At 44.2% G+C, this 17477-nt stretch overlaps 1 protein-coding gene and 1 non-coding gene across 3 annotated transcripts; both read left to right on the forward strand.

Annotated features, from left to right (window-relative positions):
* The first annotated feature begins 758 nt into the window (after positions 1-758).
* LOC121578003 (casein kinase II subunit alpha) lies at positions 759-17022 on the forward strand. 2 transcript variants are annotated; one of them, XM_041892039.2, is made up of 13 exons: positions 759-946; positions 2982-3256; positions 3429-3540; positions 3672-3773; positions 3875-3925; positions 4461-4520; positions 8450-8533; positions 8864-8974; positions 9288-9389; positions 9678-9778; positions 9898-10046; positions 11017-11106; positions 15480-17022. In XM_041892039.2, the coding sequence occupies exons 2-13, from the start codon at positions 3156-3158 to the stop codon at positions 15599-15601; spliced, it is 1185 nt and encodes a 394-aa protein (XP_041747973.1). In that variant the 5' UTR covers positions 759-946; positions 2982-3155; the 3' UTR covers positions 15602-17022. The 2 variants fall into 2 exon arrangements, with proteins under 2 accessions (XP_041747973.1, XP_041747974.1); XM_041892040.2 differs by having other exon boundaries at positions 3120-3256.
* On the forward strand, positions 4121-4254 carry LOC121578837. Its single transcript, XR_006002838.1, has one exon. It is a non-coding gene; the product is annotated as a small nucleolar RNA SNORA57 (small nucleolar RNA).
* Positions 17023-17477: the final 455 nt, after the last annotated feature.

Genomic DNA, 17477 nt, shown 5'->3' on the forward strand with positions numbered 1-17477 from the left:
CGAATTCACACTCCAGAACAGTAGGCAGAAACACAGCGCTAGATAAGAGAAATAGAACGTTTACTGGAGAACGGAGACCAAGTAGAGACTTTCGGACAAGGTGGATAATTGTATAATATAAGACAGTTTATTCAGAGGTAAAGATATCTGTAAATAGCGTGCACGGACCCGTTCGTCAATCTCGTAGGGAGATATCTGAGAGAGCCCCTAAACATTGTGTGCTGACATTTTATACAATAAAATGAAGTAGGTTGATTCTAGTAGTTCTGATCTTCTGATTGGTCCTGATGAGTTGGGCGAGGTCACCTCCAGGCTAGTGTCACTGTTGCATTGGCTCTGAGTCGGGTTCTCTGTCTTCAGATGTTCAGCCTAAGAGAAGGGGGTTTTTGTGTGTGTGTGTGTTTGTGTGTGTTTAACAGTGGTGTGTGTGTGTGTGTGTGTTTATCAGTGGTGTGTGTGTGTGTTTATCAGTGATGATGTGTGTGTGTGTGTGTTTATCAGTGATGATGTGTGTGTATGTGTGTGTGTGTCCTCAGAGCAAGAACTCGTGAGTTGGAAGAACTGAGAGACCTATGGCGTGGGTGTTGTCCATAGCCACCTGCTGATAAGGCTGACAAGATAGAAGTCTTTTGTGCATTGTATTAAATACAAAGGCCCAACACAAGATGGGTCATGCACAAGATTTTAGTCAGACCAAGCTATAACATTATATATTTACTACGACACCAGCCTCACACTCCAGTACAGAAGATGGCGGCGTATGCACCTTTCAGTTGGTTGCGATTGCCAATAGGAAAAGAAGAACAGCCGTGAGTGGCGGTAGTCGGCCATATTGTCTCTGAGACAGCAAAAATCATACGCAAGTACACCCGCGAGAGGAAAGGAAGGGACCCTGCCTTCACTCCGCTCCTAAGAAAGGAGTTGGGTCGCAGATTTGATCAAAGAGGTAGCTATACAATACATGTTTGGACTCTGGGTCAAATTATTTTATGAAACAAGCAGGCAGGTAGCAATGCTAACAGAGTTAGCTAACTAGCTTTCCAGTGGGACTGGTGACCAACACGTTAGCTAGCTGGGCTAGATGAGACTAGCGGTAGCTAGCTAGCTAGGTAGTTGGATAACAAGACTGTCCAATGTAGTTGTTGCAGACAAACTGCGCAAACCAGCCATGTGCTAGTTAGATGTGTGAAAGTGCTAACGTTAGCTAGCATAGCTCATCTTTGAAGCAACTCCTCAGCGTTTCCCAATCTCGGTCCTGGGGACCACAAGGGGTGCACGTTTTTGTTTTGGCCCTAACACTACACGGCTGATTTCAAATAATCAACTCATCATTCAGTTTTGATTATTTGAATCTGCTGTGTAGTACTGGGGCAAACATCAAAACGTGCACCCCAGGACCGAGTTTGGGGAAACGCTGCAACCTACAGTTGCCACATTGATTTCGTTAACGTTAGGCTAGCTCACTATCGTAACTACTCGTCAGGGGCACTGAACAAACAAACATTTCTTATTCCTCAATAGCTAGATACACATGTTTGTTATCAAACATGGCATTAACCTCCGTTAGCTAGCTATATCTTAACAAGAGGGCAGCAACACCACTTTTCCCCGAAGATGTATTGCATCCATTGCAGAGAAGATTTATTAATTGCTACATATTTTTTAAAATAAAACTACGCTAACTTTAGAATGTAGTGGATGTGGAACTCGCCTGTAGCATGTTGGCTGGAGTTAATATCAAACCTTCCCTGAAATCTAAAGGCAACTGTCACTCAGGTTGCTAGTTTGCTCCCTGCTCGAAGCAGAACAAATGCACTCTGTTACAATGGTGTCATGACTCGGATCCACAGTTGGGCTCTGCCCGGCTGCTGAGGTAACTTCGAGGAGTAGGAGGTTGGTCGTTATGACGAGGGGAGTTTGAGACAAAATATCTAAAGGATCATATTATTAAACACACTTTCCAAATGTGGGTCTGTTGTAGACCCACTTCCTCTCTGCATACATCGTGTCACGTGATAGTGACCGACCATCCTGCCCACCAGAACAGTAAGTTGAAATGGAATCGTATATAACTTCTGGCTTCCCACGGACTGTTGCTAAAAGCACTTACTTTAAGCCTAGGTAGGCTACATACTATCAGAGGTAGAGAGCTAGATGTACCAAACACATCTCAAAGCTAGGTAAAACAAGCCTCAGGGTAAAACTGCATATCCCTGGGTCACTATTACGAACCAGGTAAGCCCCAAATACACTCATGGTACTACATTTTTAGTAGGCTCCATTATCATACCTATGCCCACCTCTATACAGATATAGAGGATATCTTTGACAGGCACCACAGTTATAACCGTTTGTTGGCAAAGATAAGTGAAGGCTTGACTATTGCAGAGGAAATGGTCTATTGGCAAGAAGTATAGATGGATATTATAATTTATCAATAGAAGCCTGTATGAGTATGTATGAACCTTTTTTTGAACAAATGGGATCTTCTCAGTTAAAAAGTCAAATGTGATAGTATTTTCACACATTTTTTGACTGATTTTGTGTGTGTGGTGTTAATGATGAATTCCATCAAACATTGATGATTACGGCAGTAAGAGAATGGATTTTGCATTTTAAACTAAATCAATAGTCACATAGCTTATCCCTGCCAGCTTTAGTAATTTAACATTGTCAATACTTTGGGGGCGGTGCAGTGACACATTTTAAAACAGCCTACAGGTAGTCAGGCCTGAAATTTAGTTTGCAACAAGACATACTAGTTTCTTCACTTTGTTAGGTCTATAGTTATCAACAACAAATGCAGTGTTGTTGTAACAGTGCATCAAATTGCATTACACACACCTATAGAAACTGTCTGCACTGGCCATCAGTTCTGCAGGAAGTTTTTACACCCATGTCAATGATGCGTATTTGATCTGGCCTAGGTGACGGTCTCAAATATAACTGACATTGTTTCTTTGGTCCCCCTGTTGTCTCAGCTGTCCGCCCCAGGTGCCCCCCACTACAGCCAAAGCCCCCCCCCACCCCCCCCTTACCCCTGCCCTGTCAGGAAGAGGCCCCTCACCCGTTCCCCCACCTTCCCTCCTACCCTCTTCCCTCCTCATCCTTCTCTGCAGTAAGTGCTCCCCCTCACCTCTGCCAAGCTGTCGGACATGTCAGGACCCGTGCCGAGTCGGGCCCGCGTGTACACCGATGTCAATACACAACGGCCCAGGGAGTACTGGGACTATGAGTCCCATGTGGTGGAATGGGGGTACGCAGCAGCGACACACACACACTCCCAGTCTCTAAATGAAGTCACAGAGAATGTTGGTTGGTGCTTGCTAAACTAACTGATGACTTTCTCTTCTTTGCACGTTAAATCTCTGCAGTTTAATTCCAATTTCCTTGAATGGTGTAATTGACAAAAACAATTCTGACCGCAGAAATCAAGATGACTTCCAGTTGGTGCGGAAGCTGGGACGCGGGAAGTACAGTGAAGTGTTCGAAGCAATCAACATCACCAACAACGAGAAGGTTGTGGTGAAAATACTCAAGGTAAGGCCACGATGAGAAATCGGTATCATTCAGATTGCCATTCGATACAGACTCACATTGGCTTGTTGGATTCATATTGAAGTAAAACCACCCTGACAATCAATACAATTGGTCTTTAATTGTGTCCATAGCCCGTCAAGAAGAAGAAAATCAAGCGTGAAATTAAGATCCTGGAGAACCTCCGCGGAGGCCCCAACGTCATCTCCCTTGTAGACATCGTCAAAGACCCAGTGGTGAGTAGGAATGGGGGGGCGGAGAAAGAGATGTGAAAACTGTATTACGCTTTTAGAGGTGCTCCATGACTTTGATGCAACAACCCCTTATTTTCTTTCAGTCTCGGACACCTGCCTTGGTCTTTGAACATGTCAACAACACAGACTTCAAGGTAAGATGGAGCATCAGATTTAACCCCTGGGTCGTATTCTTTAGAGCACACTGCATCAAAACGTTTGCCGTTTCTTATTGGGCACGTTCAGGTAGTCCGTCCTCGCTGCAGTCTTTCTTCCGTTTGGTGCCTAATGAATATGACCCTGTTTCTTGACTGTATAACATCTCTATTTAGAAACAAAGCCCTATGAAACCTCCTTTTTTGGCATGCATGTTGTTTCCCCGTACTCCAGTGTGTATGTGTGGAGGGACACAGGTGCAGTGCTATGTCTTCGGTGCCAGGATGTTTCTTGTCTTGTGGTTCTATCCTCAATCACTGGTACGCAATGATCAATTGGAATGGTTGCGTCAAGTTTAGTGTTGCTTAAAAGGCCTAAGTGTTACCAGTCAGATGCCCAAGTTGATACCTTGTGATTTTAATAATATGTGAACTCTTTGTATTGGATGGGTTCAGGTTGCTTAGACAGATATATGCATGTACTCTTCAGGGTTTGGTTGAATCACTGTATTGATTCATCTGTTTTTACTTGCAGCAATTGTACCAGACCCTAACGGACTATGACATCCGGTTCTACATGTTCGAGATCCTCAAGGTGGGTCTCGTAATGTTGTAATTTGGGTGTACTACCCCATTTCATGTGTTCTCTTAAAATGTATTGGAAGTCCCAGAGACTGCTAGACATGAGTCATCATTTCCTCTCCCAAAACAAGAACATTCAGGTGCTTAAGAGTATAAGCCCCTTGTTTGTCCGACGGTTACAGTGGCTTGCGAAAGTATTCACCCCCTTCTTGGCATTTTTCCTATTTTGTGGCCTTACAACCTGGAATTAAAATTGATTTTTTTGGGGTTTGTATCTTTTTATTTACACAACATGCCTATCACTTTGAAGATGCAAAATATTTTTTATTGTGAAACAAACAAGAAATAAGACAGAAAAACAGAACTTGAGTGTGCATAACTATTCACCCCCCCAAAGTCAATACTTTGTAGAGCCACCTTGAGCAGCAATTACAGCTGTAAGCCTCTTGGGGTATGTCTCTATAAAATGTTTCCCCTTAAACCACTCAAGTGTTGCTTTAGCAGTATGCTTAAGGTCATTGTCCTGCTGGAAGGTGAACCTCCGTCCCAGTCTCAAATCTCTGGAAGACTGAAACAGGTTTCCCTCAAGAATGTCCCTGTATTTTGCGCCATCCATCATTCCTTCAATTTAACCAGTTTCCCAGTCCCTGCCGATGGAAAAACATCCCCACAGGTGGTGTTCTCGGGGTGATGAGGTGTTGGGTTTGCGCCAGACATAGCGTTTTCCTTGATGGCCAAAAAGCTCAATTTTAGTCTCTGAACAGAGTACCTTCTTCCATATGTTTGGGGAGTCTCCCACATGCCTTTTGGCGAACACCAAACGTGTTTGCTTATTTTTTTCTTTAAGCAATGGCTTTTTTCTGGCCACTCTTCCGTAAAGCCCAGCTCTGTGGAGTGTACAGCTTAAAGTGGTCCTATGGACAGATACTCCAATCTCTTGCTGTGGAGCTTTGCATCTCCTTCAGGGTTATGTTTAGTCTCTTTGTTGCCTCTCAGATTAATGCCCTCCTTGCCTGGTCTGTGAGTTTTGGTGTGCGGCCCTCTCTTGGCAGGTTTGTTGTGGTGCCATATTCTTTCCATTTTTTAATAATGGATTTAATGGTGCTCCGTGGGATGTTCAAAGTTGCGGATATTTTTTTATAACCCTGATCTGTACTTCTCCACAACTTTGTCCCTGACCTGTTTGGAGAGCTCCTTGGTCTTCATGGTGCCGCTTGCTTGGTGGTGCCCTTTGCTTAGTGGTGTTGCAGACTCTGGGGCCTTTCAGAACAGGTGTATATATACTGAGATCATGTGGCACTTAGAATGCACACAGGTGGACTTTATTTTACTAATTACCGTATTTTCCGCACTATAAGGCGCACTTAAAAGCCTTTAATTTTCTAAAAAAACGACAGTGCGCCTTATAATCCGGAGCACCTTATATATGGATCAATTGGTTAATTGGTTGATCCATACTGGTTGTACACGGCGCTCAAGGCGCTCTGTCAAAATGTTTCAGTATGAAAAACCAATAAAAACAATTTAATAATAATGAAATGTTTCAGTACGACTGGTAAACTGTGGTCCTCTGTAGCTCAGCTGGTAGAGCACGGCGCTTGTAACGCTAAGGTAGTGGGTTCGATCCCCGGGACCACCCATACACAAAAAAAAAAAATGTATGCACGCATGACTGTAAGTCGCTTTGGATAAAAGCGTCTGCTAAATGGCATATTATTATTATATTATTAAACTACAAAGTCGCACCGCTTGCAGCATTACGGCTACCGTAGTCAGTAAACACCGGTACTGTGCTTACTCACAGTCCCACACCACTTGTGTGTGTATAAAGACCCCAAAATGGCACCTTTCAAGAGACACGCTTACGACGCAGAGTTCAAGCTCAAGGCTGTCGGTCACGCAGTAGAATATGGGAATAGAGCAGCAGCGAGAGAATTCAACATTAATGAATCAATGGTACGGAAGTGGAGGAAGCAAGAAGATGACCTGCGCCAAGTAAAGAAGACTAAACAGAGTTTCCGAGGGAACAAAGCGAGATGGCCACAGTTAGAGGACAAACTCGAACAGTGGGTTGTTGAACATAGAGCAGCAAGTAGAAGCGTATCTACAGTGCGTATCTACAGTCACTATTCGAATGAAGGCAACAGCGCTAGCACGGGACATGATCATCGATGAATTTCGAGGCGGTCCTTCTTGGTGCTTTCGTTTTATGAAAAGACGTAATCTCTCCATCCGCACACGAACTACCGTCTCGCAGCAACTGCCAAAAGATTACCAAGAAAAGCTGGTCACTTTCCGCGCATACTGCAAAAAGATGATCACTGAAAAGAAGATCCGGCCAGAGCACATCACCAACATGGACGAGGTTCCACTCACCTTTGATATTCCCGTGAACCGCACTGTGGAGAAAACGGGGACCAGTACGGTGTCTGTACGCACCACAGGGAATGAGAAGTCATCCTTCACTGTAGTTCTCGCCTGCCAGGCTAATGGCCAGAAACTTCCACCCATGGTTATTTTCAAGAGGAAGACCTTGCCAAAAGATAACTTTCCAGCCGGCGTCGTCATCAAAGCTAGCCCGAAGGGATGGATGGATGAGGAAAAGATGAGTGAGTGGCTGAGAGAAATTTACGTCAAGAGACCGGGTGGCTTTTTCCACACAGCTCCGTCCCTATTGATCTACGACTCAATGCGCGCCCATATCACCGATGCTGTCAAAAAACAAGTGAAGCAAACTAATTCGGAGCTTGCCGTCATTCCGGGTGGATTAACTAAAGAACTCCAGCCGCTAGATATTGGTGTCAACAGGGCGTTCAAAGCTAGACTGCGAGCTGCGTGGGAGCAGTGGATGACAGAAAGCGAACACACGTTCACCAAGACGGGGAGACAGCGCCGGGCGACTTACGCCACTATCTGCCAATGGATCGTGGATGCCTGGGCTGATATATCGGTCTCAACTGTGGTTAAAGCTTTCACGAAGGCAGGAATAATCTCTGAACTGCCAGGCAACAGCAGCGACACTGACTCGGATAATGACGAGAGGGAGCCGGGCAGGTTGGATGCCGTAATCGCCCAACTGTTCAATTCGGACACTGAAGAAGAAGAATTCGAGGGATTCGTGGACGGGGAATGAACTGAAAAAGTGAGCTTTACGTGTTATACGTAACTGAACAATGTTGAGTTATGCACTAACGTTTGATTTAGTGGTATCAGACTTTCTTTTACTACGTGTTTACTGAATCAGGGAAAAGTTCCCCTCCACGTTTGGGAGAAGAGTGAGCAAGGCTGGGAGATATTGTTAATATGCACATTAACGTTTGAACAACGTTACCATGGGAGTGAACGGAGTTGTCAGAACGCTTAATAAAGTTTGACTTTATCTGACTGTTTTGTTGACATTCCCTTTAGCACAGCTCCATCTAGTGGATGCATAATGCAACCCCAGTCAAACGTTTGACTGCAGTATCTTCTATTCTATGCGCCTTACAATCCGGTGCGCCCTATATATGAAAACAGTTCTAAAATAGGCCATTCATTGAAGGTGCGCCTTATAATCCGGTGCGCCTTATAGTGCGGAAAATACGGTATGTGACTTCTGAAGGTAATTGGTTGCACCAGAGCTTATTTAGGGGCTTCATAGCAAAGGGGGTGAATACATATGCACGCAGCACTTTTCCGTTATTTTTTTCATTTCACTTCACCAATTTGGACTTTTGTGTATGTCCATTACATGAAATCCAAATAAAAATCCATTTAAATTACAGGTTGTAATGCACCAAAATAGGAAAAACACCAAGGGGGATGAATACTTTTGCCCATCAACATGTTTGTGCGCCAAGATGGGTAGACGTCTCTTTTGTCATCTCTGCTTTGCATTACTTTGTTGAGTAAATCTCCAGCCACCTTGTTGCTAACTGGCGGCCATTTTGGCTCTGTCCGCAGGCCCTGGACTACTGCCACAGCATGGGAATCATGCACAGGGACGTGAAACCCCACAATGTGATGATAGATCACGAACACCGCAAGGTGAGTGTTTATGACCAATGCGGCGGCGGCACAGTTATTTCCCTCCATCCGATTCGCCCATAGACAAGACCTTTGTCATCAGTGTATTTTAATGTGACAAAAAATTAATGCTAGTTTAAATGGAAATATTTTAACTCTTGATGAATTATGTTATGATGCATGTATTATTGGAGCTGTTTTACAAGCAGATATTGCACAATGACAAACGTCATTACAATACCCCAAAGTCTAAGTAATCCCTCCATGTTTGTCTGTTTATTTTTGTTTGGTGCCCTAATGAACAGAACCATGTTATGCTCCTTTCAATATCGACTGTTTGTGTTCTTCCAGCTGCGCCTTATTGACTGGGGTCTGGCTGAGTTCTACCACCCGGGACAGGAGTACAATGTCCGAGTGGCTTCTCGCTACTTCAAAGGACCCGAGCTTCTGGTCGACTATCAGGTATGTTGTCCGGCTACTGGTCCTAATTTTGTCGAGCTCAGTCTATTCTTCGCTGTTGTGTAGATCACCGCTACATTTACGCCACTGAACCAAACTGTGCTGAGCTGGTTAAGCATCCACCGTAGTTACTGGAACCATGCTGAACACGGCAATGTGAAAACCAAACAACAGTCAAGAGATCTCCCATTGGCCATTCAAATCCATTTTATTAGATCGTGCCAATATTTCCCCAAGGGGCTATTGCAGGCTCCTCTTCCATTCCGCCATCTTGGCTTTTCTCTAACTCACTGATTTGACTGTCTTCTTCTTCCAGATGTATGACTACAGTCTGGACATGTGGAGTTTGGGCTGCATGCTGGCCAGCATGGTCTTCAGGAAGGAGCCTTTCTTCCACGGCCACGACAACTACGACCAGGTAAACATACTCTCTCCAATATGTTGTCCACCATGTCTCAAGGGCCCCATTCATTACCAGTGAAGAGAATAACCTTGGACCTGTTCAGGAGGGTGAAAGGTTACAGAACATTCAAATGGAAATAGATTGTATAGAGCAGATTTGATTCTGTCAGGTACAATAGGGAATCCTGTCAGTTCTATTCATTCCATTTCTATCTGCAACGTACAGCACGTTTCACGTCACTGAATACACCCAGGTGAGCTGAATGACTAGATGTTTCCCCAGTTTTTTTTTCTCTCCTCGTAGTTGGTGAGAATAGCCAAGGTGTTGGGAACGGAAGACCTGTACGACTACATTGACAAGTACAACATAGAGCTGGAGCCTCGGTTCAACGACATTCTGGGAAGGTATGTGGTCGTCTGTCTTTACTAATGTGTGGTTTTCTACACTTGTTTTGGACACTTAGTAAAACCAACTCCTGAATCTAAACACACACAGCTGCTGCTAACCAGCTCTCCCCATCCAGACACTCTCGTAAGCGGTGGGAACGCTTCGTCCACAGTGAGAACCAGCACCTGATCAGCCCTGAGGGTCTGGACTTCCTGGACAAGCTGCTGCGCTATGACCATCAGGCCCGGCTGACTGCCCGCGAGGCCATGGATCACCCCTACTTCTGTGAGTGTGGATGTTGAAGACTCAGCGATGCATGAAGTAAACAGCAATATTGGGTCGATTTCCGCAACAACTAAGAGTGTTGAAGTGTGAGGCTAAACTTATCCGCTGTTCTGGTCCCGTAGATACCACGTTGTAAAGACGTGAAGCGTACATGGCCAGATACTATGTGTGGCTGTATAAGAGAACAGTTTTGCATCACGCTCATTTGAATATCTGCGGTGCTGATCATGACAATGTCATAACCCTGAGTCTACCTTAGTAACTCTGAAAGTTGAGAAACTAGTTTTTTTATTGAATGTTTCCTTAACATTCTGAGAAAGGAATTTATAGGTTGTTGACGTTCTTAGAATGTTCTCTGAAAGTTGCCCACATGATGATGATTATTGGAATGGTTTATTGATTAGATCATCCAATGAAGTAGTTGTGGCTGCTGCTGGCAGGAAAGATGGTCCCAGCTGTAACCCTGTGCTTTGTTCTGTGGTGTTTTTATGTCTTTGAACCTGTGTGATCCTCTATATGACTCTATAGGCCAAGCTACAGTTGCAAATAAAAGGCTTGTTATAACTGGGGTTACTTGGCATTGCAACAAGGTTTGTCTTTAAAAGCAACTCATGGCTTCAAAAAAACCCAGTGGTGTTTTCCTTTCGATGTAACAAGGGAGCCGGATGTTCTGGTACTTCACATTTGGATGGCTTTGATATCGTGCTAAACAATTATTTTTGTTTGCGCTAATGCGGGTCGTGTTCATTAGGGCACACTAGCAAAACGTTTTGCAGTGGCAAACAAAAACCAAATGTTTCTTTTGGTAGCTCTACCTCGTTTGACTCAGTTTTCATCCAGTTTGTCTAATGAACACGGCCCAGTTCAGTGTGGTCATCAGTAGTTGCTTATGACTATATACTTGCAGTAGCTGGAGACTAGGGACTCAAGACTGTAGAGGTTTGTTCAATGTGTTTTCTTGTCCACACAGATCCCATTGTGAAAGAGCAGGGTCGCATGCCGGGGTCGGCTAACCTACCCAGCGGAAATACAGCCATGAGCACAGCCAACATGATAACTGGTGAGCGCGCACACACACCAATCATCCTGAATGCCCACCTGTCTCCTCGTCTGAACTCCCATTACTCAGTGTTGAGGATGTTTTGTCAGTGGCAGGCCAAGCTCGGAAATTACGTAGACCCAAGCAGCCGACTTGGTCTGTGTAAAGATTCAATGACGCGTGGTAACCTGCTATATTTGTCCAGGCAAATGTCCTCAGTATTACAAACATGTCTGGGATGCCGACACTGATGTGAGTTAGTTAGTTGTTCCTCTCTAAAGGCCTTTGCAGACTGTACGTCGGATTCAATCTTTTATGATTATAACATCACACTGTGCGAATGAAAATTAAAATCTTGATATCAACCTGGCCAGATTGTACGATTTGCTACAGTTCTGTCGTCACATTATGTGATCTGTGCATGTGCCAGCAGCGAAAGCAACTCTTTGCTTATGCGCGAAAAGTGAGTTCGGGAAAAACTGAAAGTATGCATCTTAGAAATAGTTTTCACATACAAACTTTATACACTGCTCAAAAAAATAAAGGGAACACTTAAACAACACATCCTAGATCTGAATGAATGAAATCATCTTATTAAATATTTTTTTCTTTAAATACATAGTTGAATGTGCTGACAACAAAATCACACAAAAAAATATCAATGGAAATCAAATGTATCAACCCATGGAGGTCTGGATTTGGAGTCACCCTCAAAATTAAAGTGGAAAACCACACTACAGGCTGATCCAACTTTGATGTAATGTCCTTAAAACAAGTCAAAATTAGGCTCAGTAGTGTGTGTGGCCTCCACGTGCCTATATGACCTCCCTACAACGCCTGGGCATGCTCCTGATGAGGTGGCGGATGGTCTCCTGAAGGATCTCCTCCCAGACCTGGACTAAAGCATCCGGCAACTCCTGGACAGTCTGTGGTGCAACGTGGCGTTGGTGGATGGAGCGAGACATGATGTCCCAGATGTGCTCAATTGGATTCAGGTCTGGGGAACGGGCGGGCCAGTCCATAGCATCAATGCCTTCCTCTTGCAGGAACTGCTGACACACTCCAGCCACATGAGGTCTAGCATTGTCTTGCATTAGGAGGAACCCAGGGCCAACCGCACCAGCATATGGTCTCACAAGGGGTCTGAGGATCTCATCTCTGTACCTAATGGCAGTCAGGCTACTTCTGGCGAGCACATGGAGGGCTGTGCGGCCCCCCAAAGAAATGCCACCCCACACCATGACTGACCCACGGCGTCTCCAGACTGTCACCTGCTCAGTGTGAACCTGCTTTCATCTGTGAAGAGCACAGGGCGCCAATGGCGAATTTGCCAATCTTGGTGTTCTCTGGCAAATGCCAAACATCCTGCATGGTGTTGGGCTGTAAGCACAACCCCCACCTGTGGACGTCGGGCCCTCATACCACCTTCATGGAGTCTGTTTCTGACCGTTTGAGCAGACACATGCACATTTGTGGCCTGCTGGAGGTCATTTTGCAGGGCTCTGGCAGTGCTCCTCCTGCTCCTCCTTGCACAAAGGCGGAGGTAGCGGTCCTGCTGCTGGGTTGTTGCCCTCCTACGGCCTCCTCCACGTCTCCTGATGTACTGGCCTGTCTCCTGGCAGCGCCTCCATGCTCTGGACACTATGCTGACAGACACAGCAAACCTTCTTGCCACAGCTCGCATTGATGTGCCATCCTGGATGAGCTGCACTACCTGAGCCACTTGTGTGGGTTGTAGACTCCGTCTCATGCTACCACTAGAGTGAAAGTGCACCGCCAGCATTCAAAAGTGACCAAAACATCAGCCAGGAAGCATAGGAACTGAGAAGTGGTCTGTGGTCACCACCTGCAGAACCACTTCTTTATTGGGGGTGTCTTGCTAATTGCCTATAATTTCCACCTGTTGTCTATTCCATTTGCACAACATTATGTGAAATTTATTGTCAATCAGTGTTGCTTCCTAAGTGGACAGTTTGATTTCACAGAAGTGTGATTGACTTGGAGTTACATTTGTTGTTTAAGTGTTCCCTTTATTTTTTTGAGCAGTGTATATCTGAATTCAGAATCAGCTTCCCCAAAATAACATGAACGTGTATTTTGATTGGTGATTTTGTGCATTTTTCAAAATCCAATCAGGTAGCCTGATTTCAAATGTGTCATGCAAACAAGATTATTAGGGAAATTATTCCACTTGCACAGCATGTAAACGTTTAAATCGAACTATTATATTAATCAGACTATTATATTAATCGGACTATTCACAATAAACAGATTATTGTGTGCTTGCTTAGTGCCGGCCGTGTTCCTATTGGTCAATTACCGGGATCGGCTCAACACCAGCCACACACGATAAAGGCAAACAAATTCTGACACTGACAGAACTTTGTCGGAGCCTACGACTGCACGTAGTGTTACTAAATCGGCAGACCTAGACCCTGTCACACTGAATGGGCCAAGACGTCCGACAATCGTTTACGACCTAAGACTTTGCTAACGACGTGGACATTTCTTCTGGGATGGCAAAATCATACATTCTGTAAAGGCCTTTAAAGGTGGGTAGTAAAATAATGATTTCATCAAGGGTTATGACATTGTCATAATTGACATACTGTAACTTAATGCAATACATTTCAGAAGAGCTCAACTCTCACCATACAGTGAGGGGGGAAAAGTATTTGATCCCCTGCTGATTTTGTACGTTTGCCCACTGACAAAGAAATGATCAGTCTATAATTTTAATGGTAGGTTTATTTGAACAGTGAGAGACAGAATAACAACAACAAAAATCCAGAAAAACGCATGTCAAAAATGTTATAAATTGATTTGCATTTTAATGAGGGAAATAAGTATTTGACCCCCCCCTCAATCAGAAAGATTTCTGGCTCCCAGGTGTCTTTTATACAGGTAACGAGCTGAGATTAGGAGCACACTCTTAAAGGGAGTGCTCCTAATCTCAGCTTGTTACCTGTATAAAAGACACCTGTCCACACAAGCAATCAATCAATCAATCAGATTCCAAACTCTCCACCATGGCCAAGACCAAAGAGCTCTCAAAGGATGTCAGGGACAAGATTGTAGACCTACACAAGGCTGGAATGGGCTACAAGACCATCGCCAAGCAGCTTGGTGAGAAGGTGACAACAGTTGGTGCGATTATTTGCAAATGGAAGAAACACAAAAGATCTGTCAATCTCCCTCCATGCAAGATCTCACCTCGTGGAGTTGCAATGATCATGAGAACGGTGAGGAATCAGCCCAGAACTACACGGGAGGATCTTGTCAATGATCTCAAGGCAGCTGGGACCATAGTCACCAAGAAAACAATTGGTAACACACTACGCCGTGAAGGACTGAAATCCTGCAGCGCCCACAAGGTCCCCCTGCTCAAGAAAGCACATATACAGGCCCGCATGAAGTTTGCCAATGAACATCTGAATGATTCAGAGGAGAACTGGGTGAAAGTGTTGTGGTCAAATGAGACCAAAATGGAGCTCTTTGCCATCAACTCAACTCGCCGTGTTTGGAGGAGGAATGCTGCCTATGACCCCAAGAACACCATCCCCACCGTCAAACATGGAGGTGGAAACATTATGCTTTGGGGGTGTTTTTCTGCTAAGGGGACAGGACAACTTCACCGCATCAAAGGGACGATGGACGGGGCCATGTACCGTCAAATCTTGGGTGAGAACCTCCTTCCCTCAGCCAGGGCATTGAAAATGGGTCGTGGATGGGTATTCCAGCATGACAATGACCCAAAACACACGGCCAAGGCAACAAAGGAGTGGCTCAAGAAGAAGCACATTAAGGTCCTGGAGTGGCCTTAATCCAATAGAAAATCTGTGGAGGGAGCTGAAGGTTTGAGTTGCCAAACGTCAGCCTCGAAACCTTTAATGACTTGGAGAAGATCTGCAAAGAGGAGTGGAACAAAATCCTTCCTGAGATGTGTGCAAACCTGGTGGCCAACTACAAGAAACGTCTGACCTCTGTGATTGCAAACAAGGGTTTTGCCACCAAGTACTAAGTCATGTTTTGCAGAGGGGTCAAAATCTTATTTCCCTCATTAAAATGCAAATCAATTTATAACATTTTTTACATGCGTTTTTCTGGATTTTTTTGTTATTCTGTCTCTCACTGTTCAAATAAACCTACCATTAAAATTATAGACTGGTCATGTCTTTGTCAGTGGGCAAACGTACAAAATCAGCAGGGGATCAAATACTTTTTTCCCTCACTGTATGTGAGTGCATCCATTGTCATCTTTCCTATGTAACTCATTGGTTATATTGTAGTCACTGCATCATCAGAACACCCTTGGAAGAGTGTTTTCTAAGGAACCAGCAGGCTTATCTGTATGGTAGGTAGTTAAGCTACATTTCCCTTCTTTCTCTCTCCAGGCATCTCTGCCTTGCCAGTCGCTACTGCCCTGGTCACCCTCACCGGCTCACCCGTCCTCTCTGCTGCCACCACCAATGCCCTGAGCATCCCCGTGCCCACCGCTGCTGGTGCCCCCCAGTGATTGCACTCCCCAGGGAGCAACCAATGGGTTCCACTCACTCTGCCGGCCCGCGCCACCACCTCTACTCACTCACAGTCCAACTGCCCTGAGATCCAGGAATGCCAACCTCTGAAGGCAGTCTCACCTGAACAATGTTTGTTTGTTTCTCCTTTAATGAACTTGAGGTAACCTGACATATGAAATGAATGTTCTGTGTAATTGACATACAGGTATTCCTTTCATCTTGACAAAACGATAGTGACGATAACTGGTGTGTGTGTGTGTGTGTGTGTGGCTGTGTGTCTTAAGTTCACAAGCCGAGAATCAGTCACGAATCCACTGGTGACGGGGGTTCCTACCCTCGCAACACGTTTTGTTTGTACATCACTGACAATGGTCACGCGAAGTAGTTAGCGGAAGGCAACAGGAAAGGACTGTAACATTCGTACCAAAAGGAGCAGAATCTGTAGTTTACTAATGCAAAGTCATCAAACAAGCCCTGGTGAGAACACCTTAAGCAATCCCCTATGTTTAGTTCAATCCAGAACTCTATAGCACCATTAAAGACTCTTCCCCACAGCGTTTGAAAGTGTTTGGTGCTGTTCTGTGCTCCAGTCGTGTGTTGAAACACTGAAGCCACCTCATTCATCGTATACTAATGACACTTCAGCCTGAATAGTATGTCTTGCCTTTCTACCGAACTGGATACCTAGTCTTTTTTATGTAAGGGTTCCCTGACCGTTTTCCTTTTATGTACTGAAATGCTGAGGTGCTGGATGGGTTTCATTTACTGTGGAAACGGTTTCATGGCAGTATTGTCATTCAAACCCTTCGAAAGCCAGACGAAGCCATCCGTTCGGTTAATTTGAAATGTTTCTCTCAAACTTGCTGCTTTCCAGTTCCTTGAATTAATTCAAGTTGTAAAAAACCAAAGTTTACTCAATCGCTTGGGAAGAGGAGACTGACCAAACCTTTGTTTTCTTGGAGAGAGTTACACTGAGTTACGTGGAAATAATATGGGTAAGAAAATGTTAGATATAAGATCGCAACAGAATACGAAAGCACCGGAGTCCTGGTTAAGTTGGCTTGAAATGTATTTTTATCTCTGCTGTTAGAACCTGAGGAAAGTTTTTTTTATTTTGTTGTATTTAGTTTGTTCCAGGGCTAAGTTTCAGGATCGATCATCTGTTTGGTTAGACACTGAAGGATGTATTGAACTTGAACGGTTGAATTTTCCCTGTGTTAGTGCCAGAAATTTGAATCTTGTTTGAGTATAGCTGTACATATGAATCCTTTTTTCATTTGAAATCTCTCAACATATGAAATATACATCGACATAATGAAGTTGTATGAGTCCTTACATCGTTGTATATATTTTTATGTCCTTATGTAGACTAGTATTTGAAAAAAGTTGTGTAAATAAACACGTTTTATCAAGTAAATCTGATTGAAATGTTTTACAAACATCACTTTCCTTAATTTTAGTATTCTTTTGACGTCACTTCTACAGTATACATTTTTGCTATGTTTTAAGTTAATTGTAACAGTGATTATAAAACGGGTTGTTTGGATGCTGATTGGACGAGCAGCGTTCCAAGCCGTGCTGTGTTGCCCATCAGACACGCCTTTGCTTGCTAACAGTTCCATCTGAATTATCACTGCGCCGCCATAAGAATATCATGTTCATGTTGCTGTCTGAATCATCTCTTTTATTTATCTCAACTCACACACAATTTCCCCTTGCTTCCAGCGTAGCATTTATACTGAACAAAAATATAAACGCAACATGCAACCATTTCAAAGATTTTCCTGAGTTACAGTTCATATAAAGATATCATTCAATTGTAATAACTTCATTAGGCCCTAATCTATGGATTTCACATGATTGGGAATACAG

The sequence above is a fragment of the Coregonus clupeaformis genome, chromosome 12 (assembly GCF_020615455.1).
Source record: "Coregonus clupeaformis isolate EN_2021a chromosome 12, ASM2061545v1, whole genome shotgun sequence".
Lineage (NCBI taxonomy): Eukaryota > Metazoa > Chordata > Actinopteri > Salmoniformes > Salmonidae > Coregonus > Coregonus clupeaformis.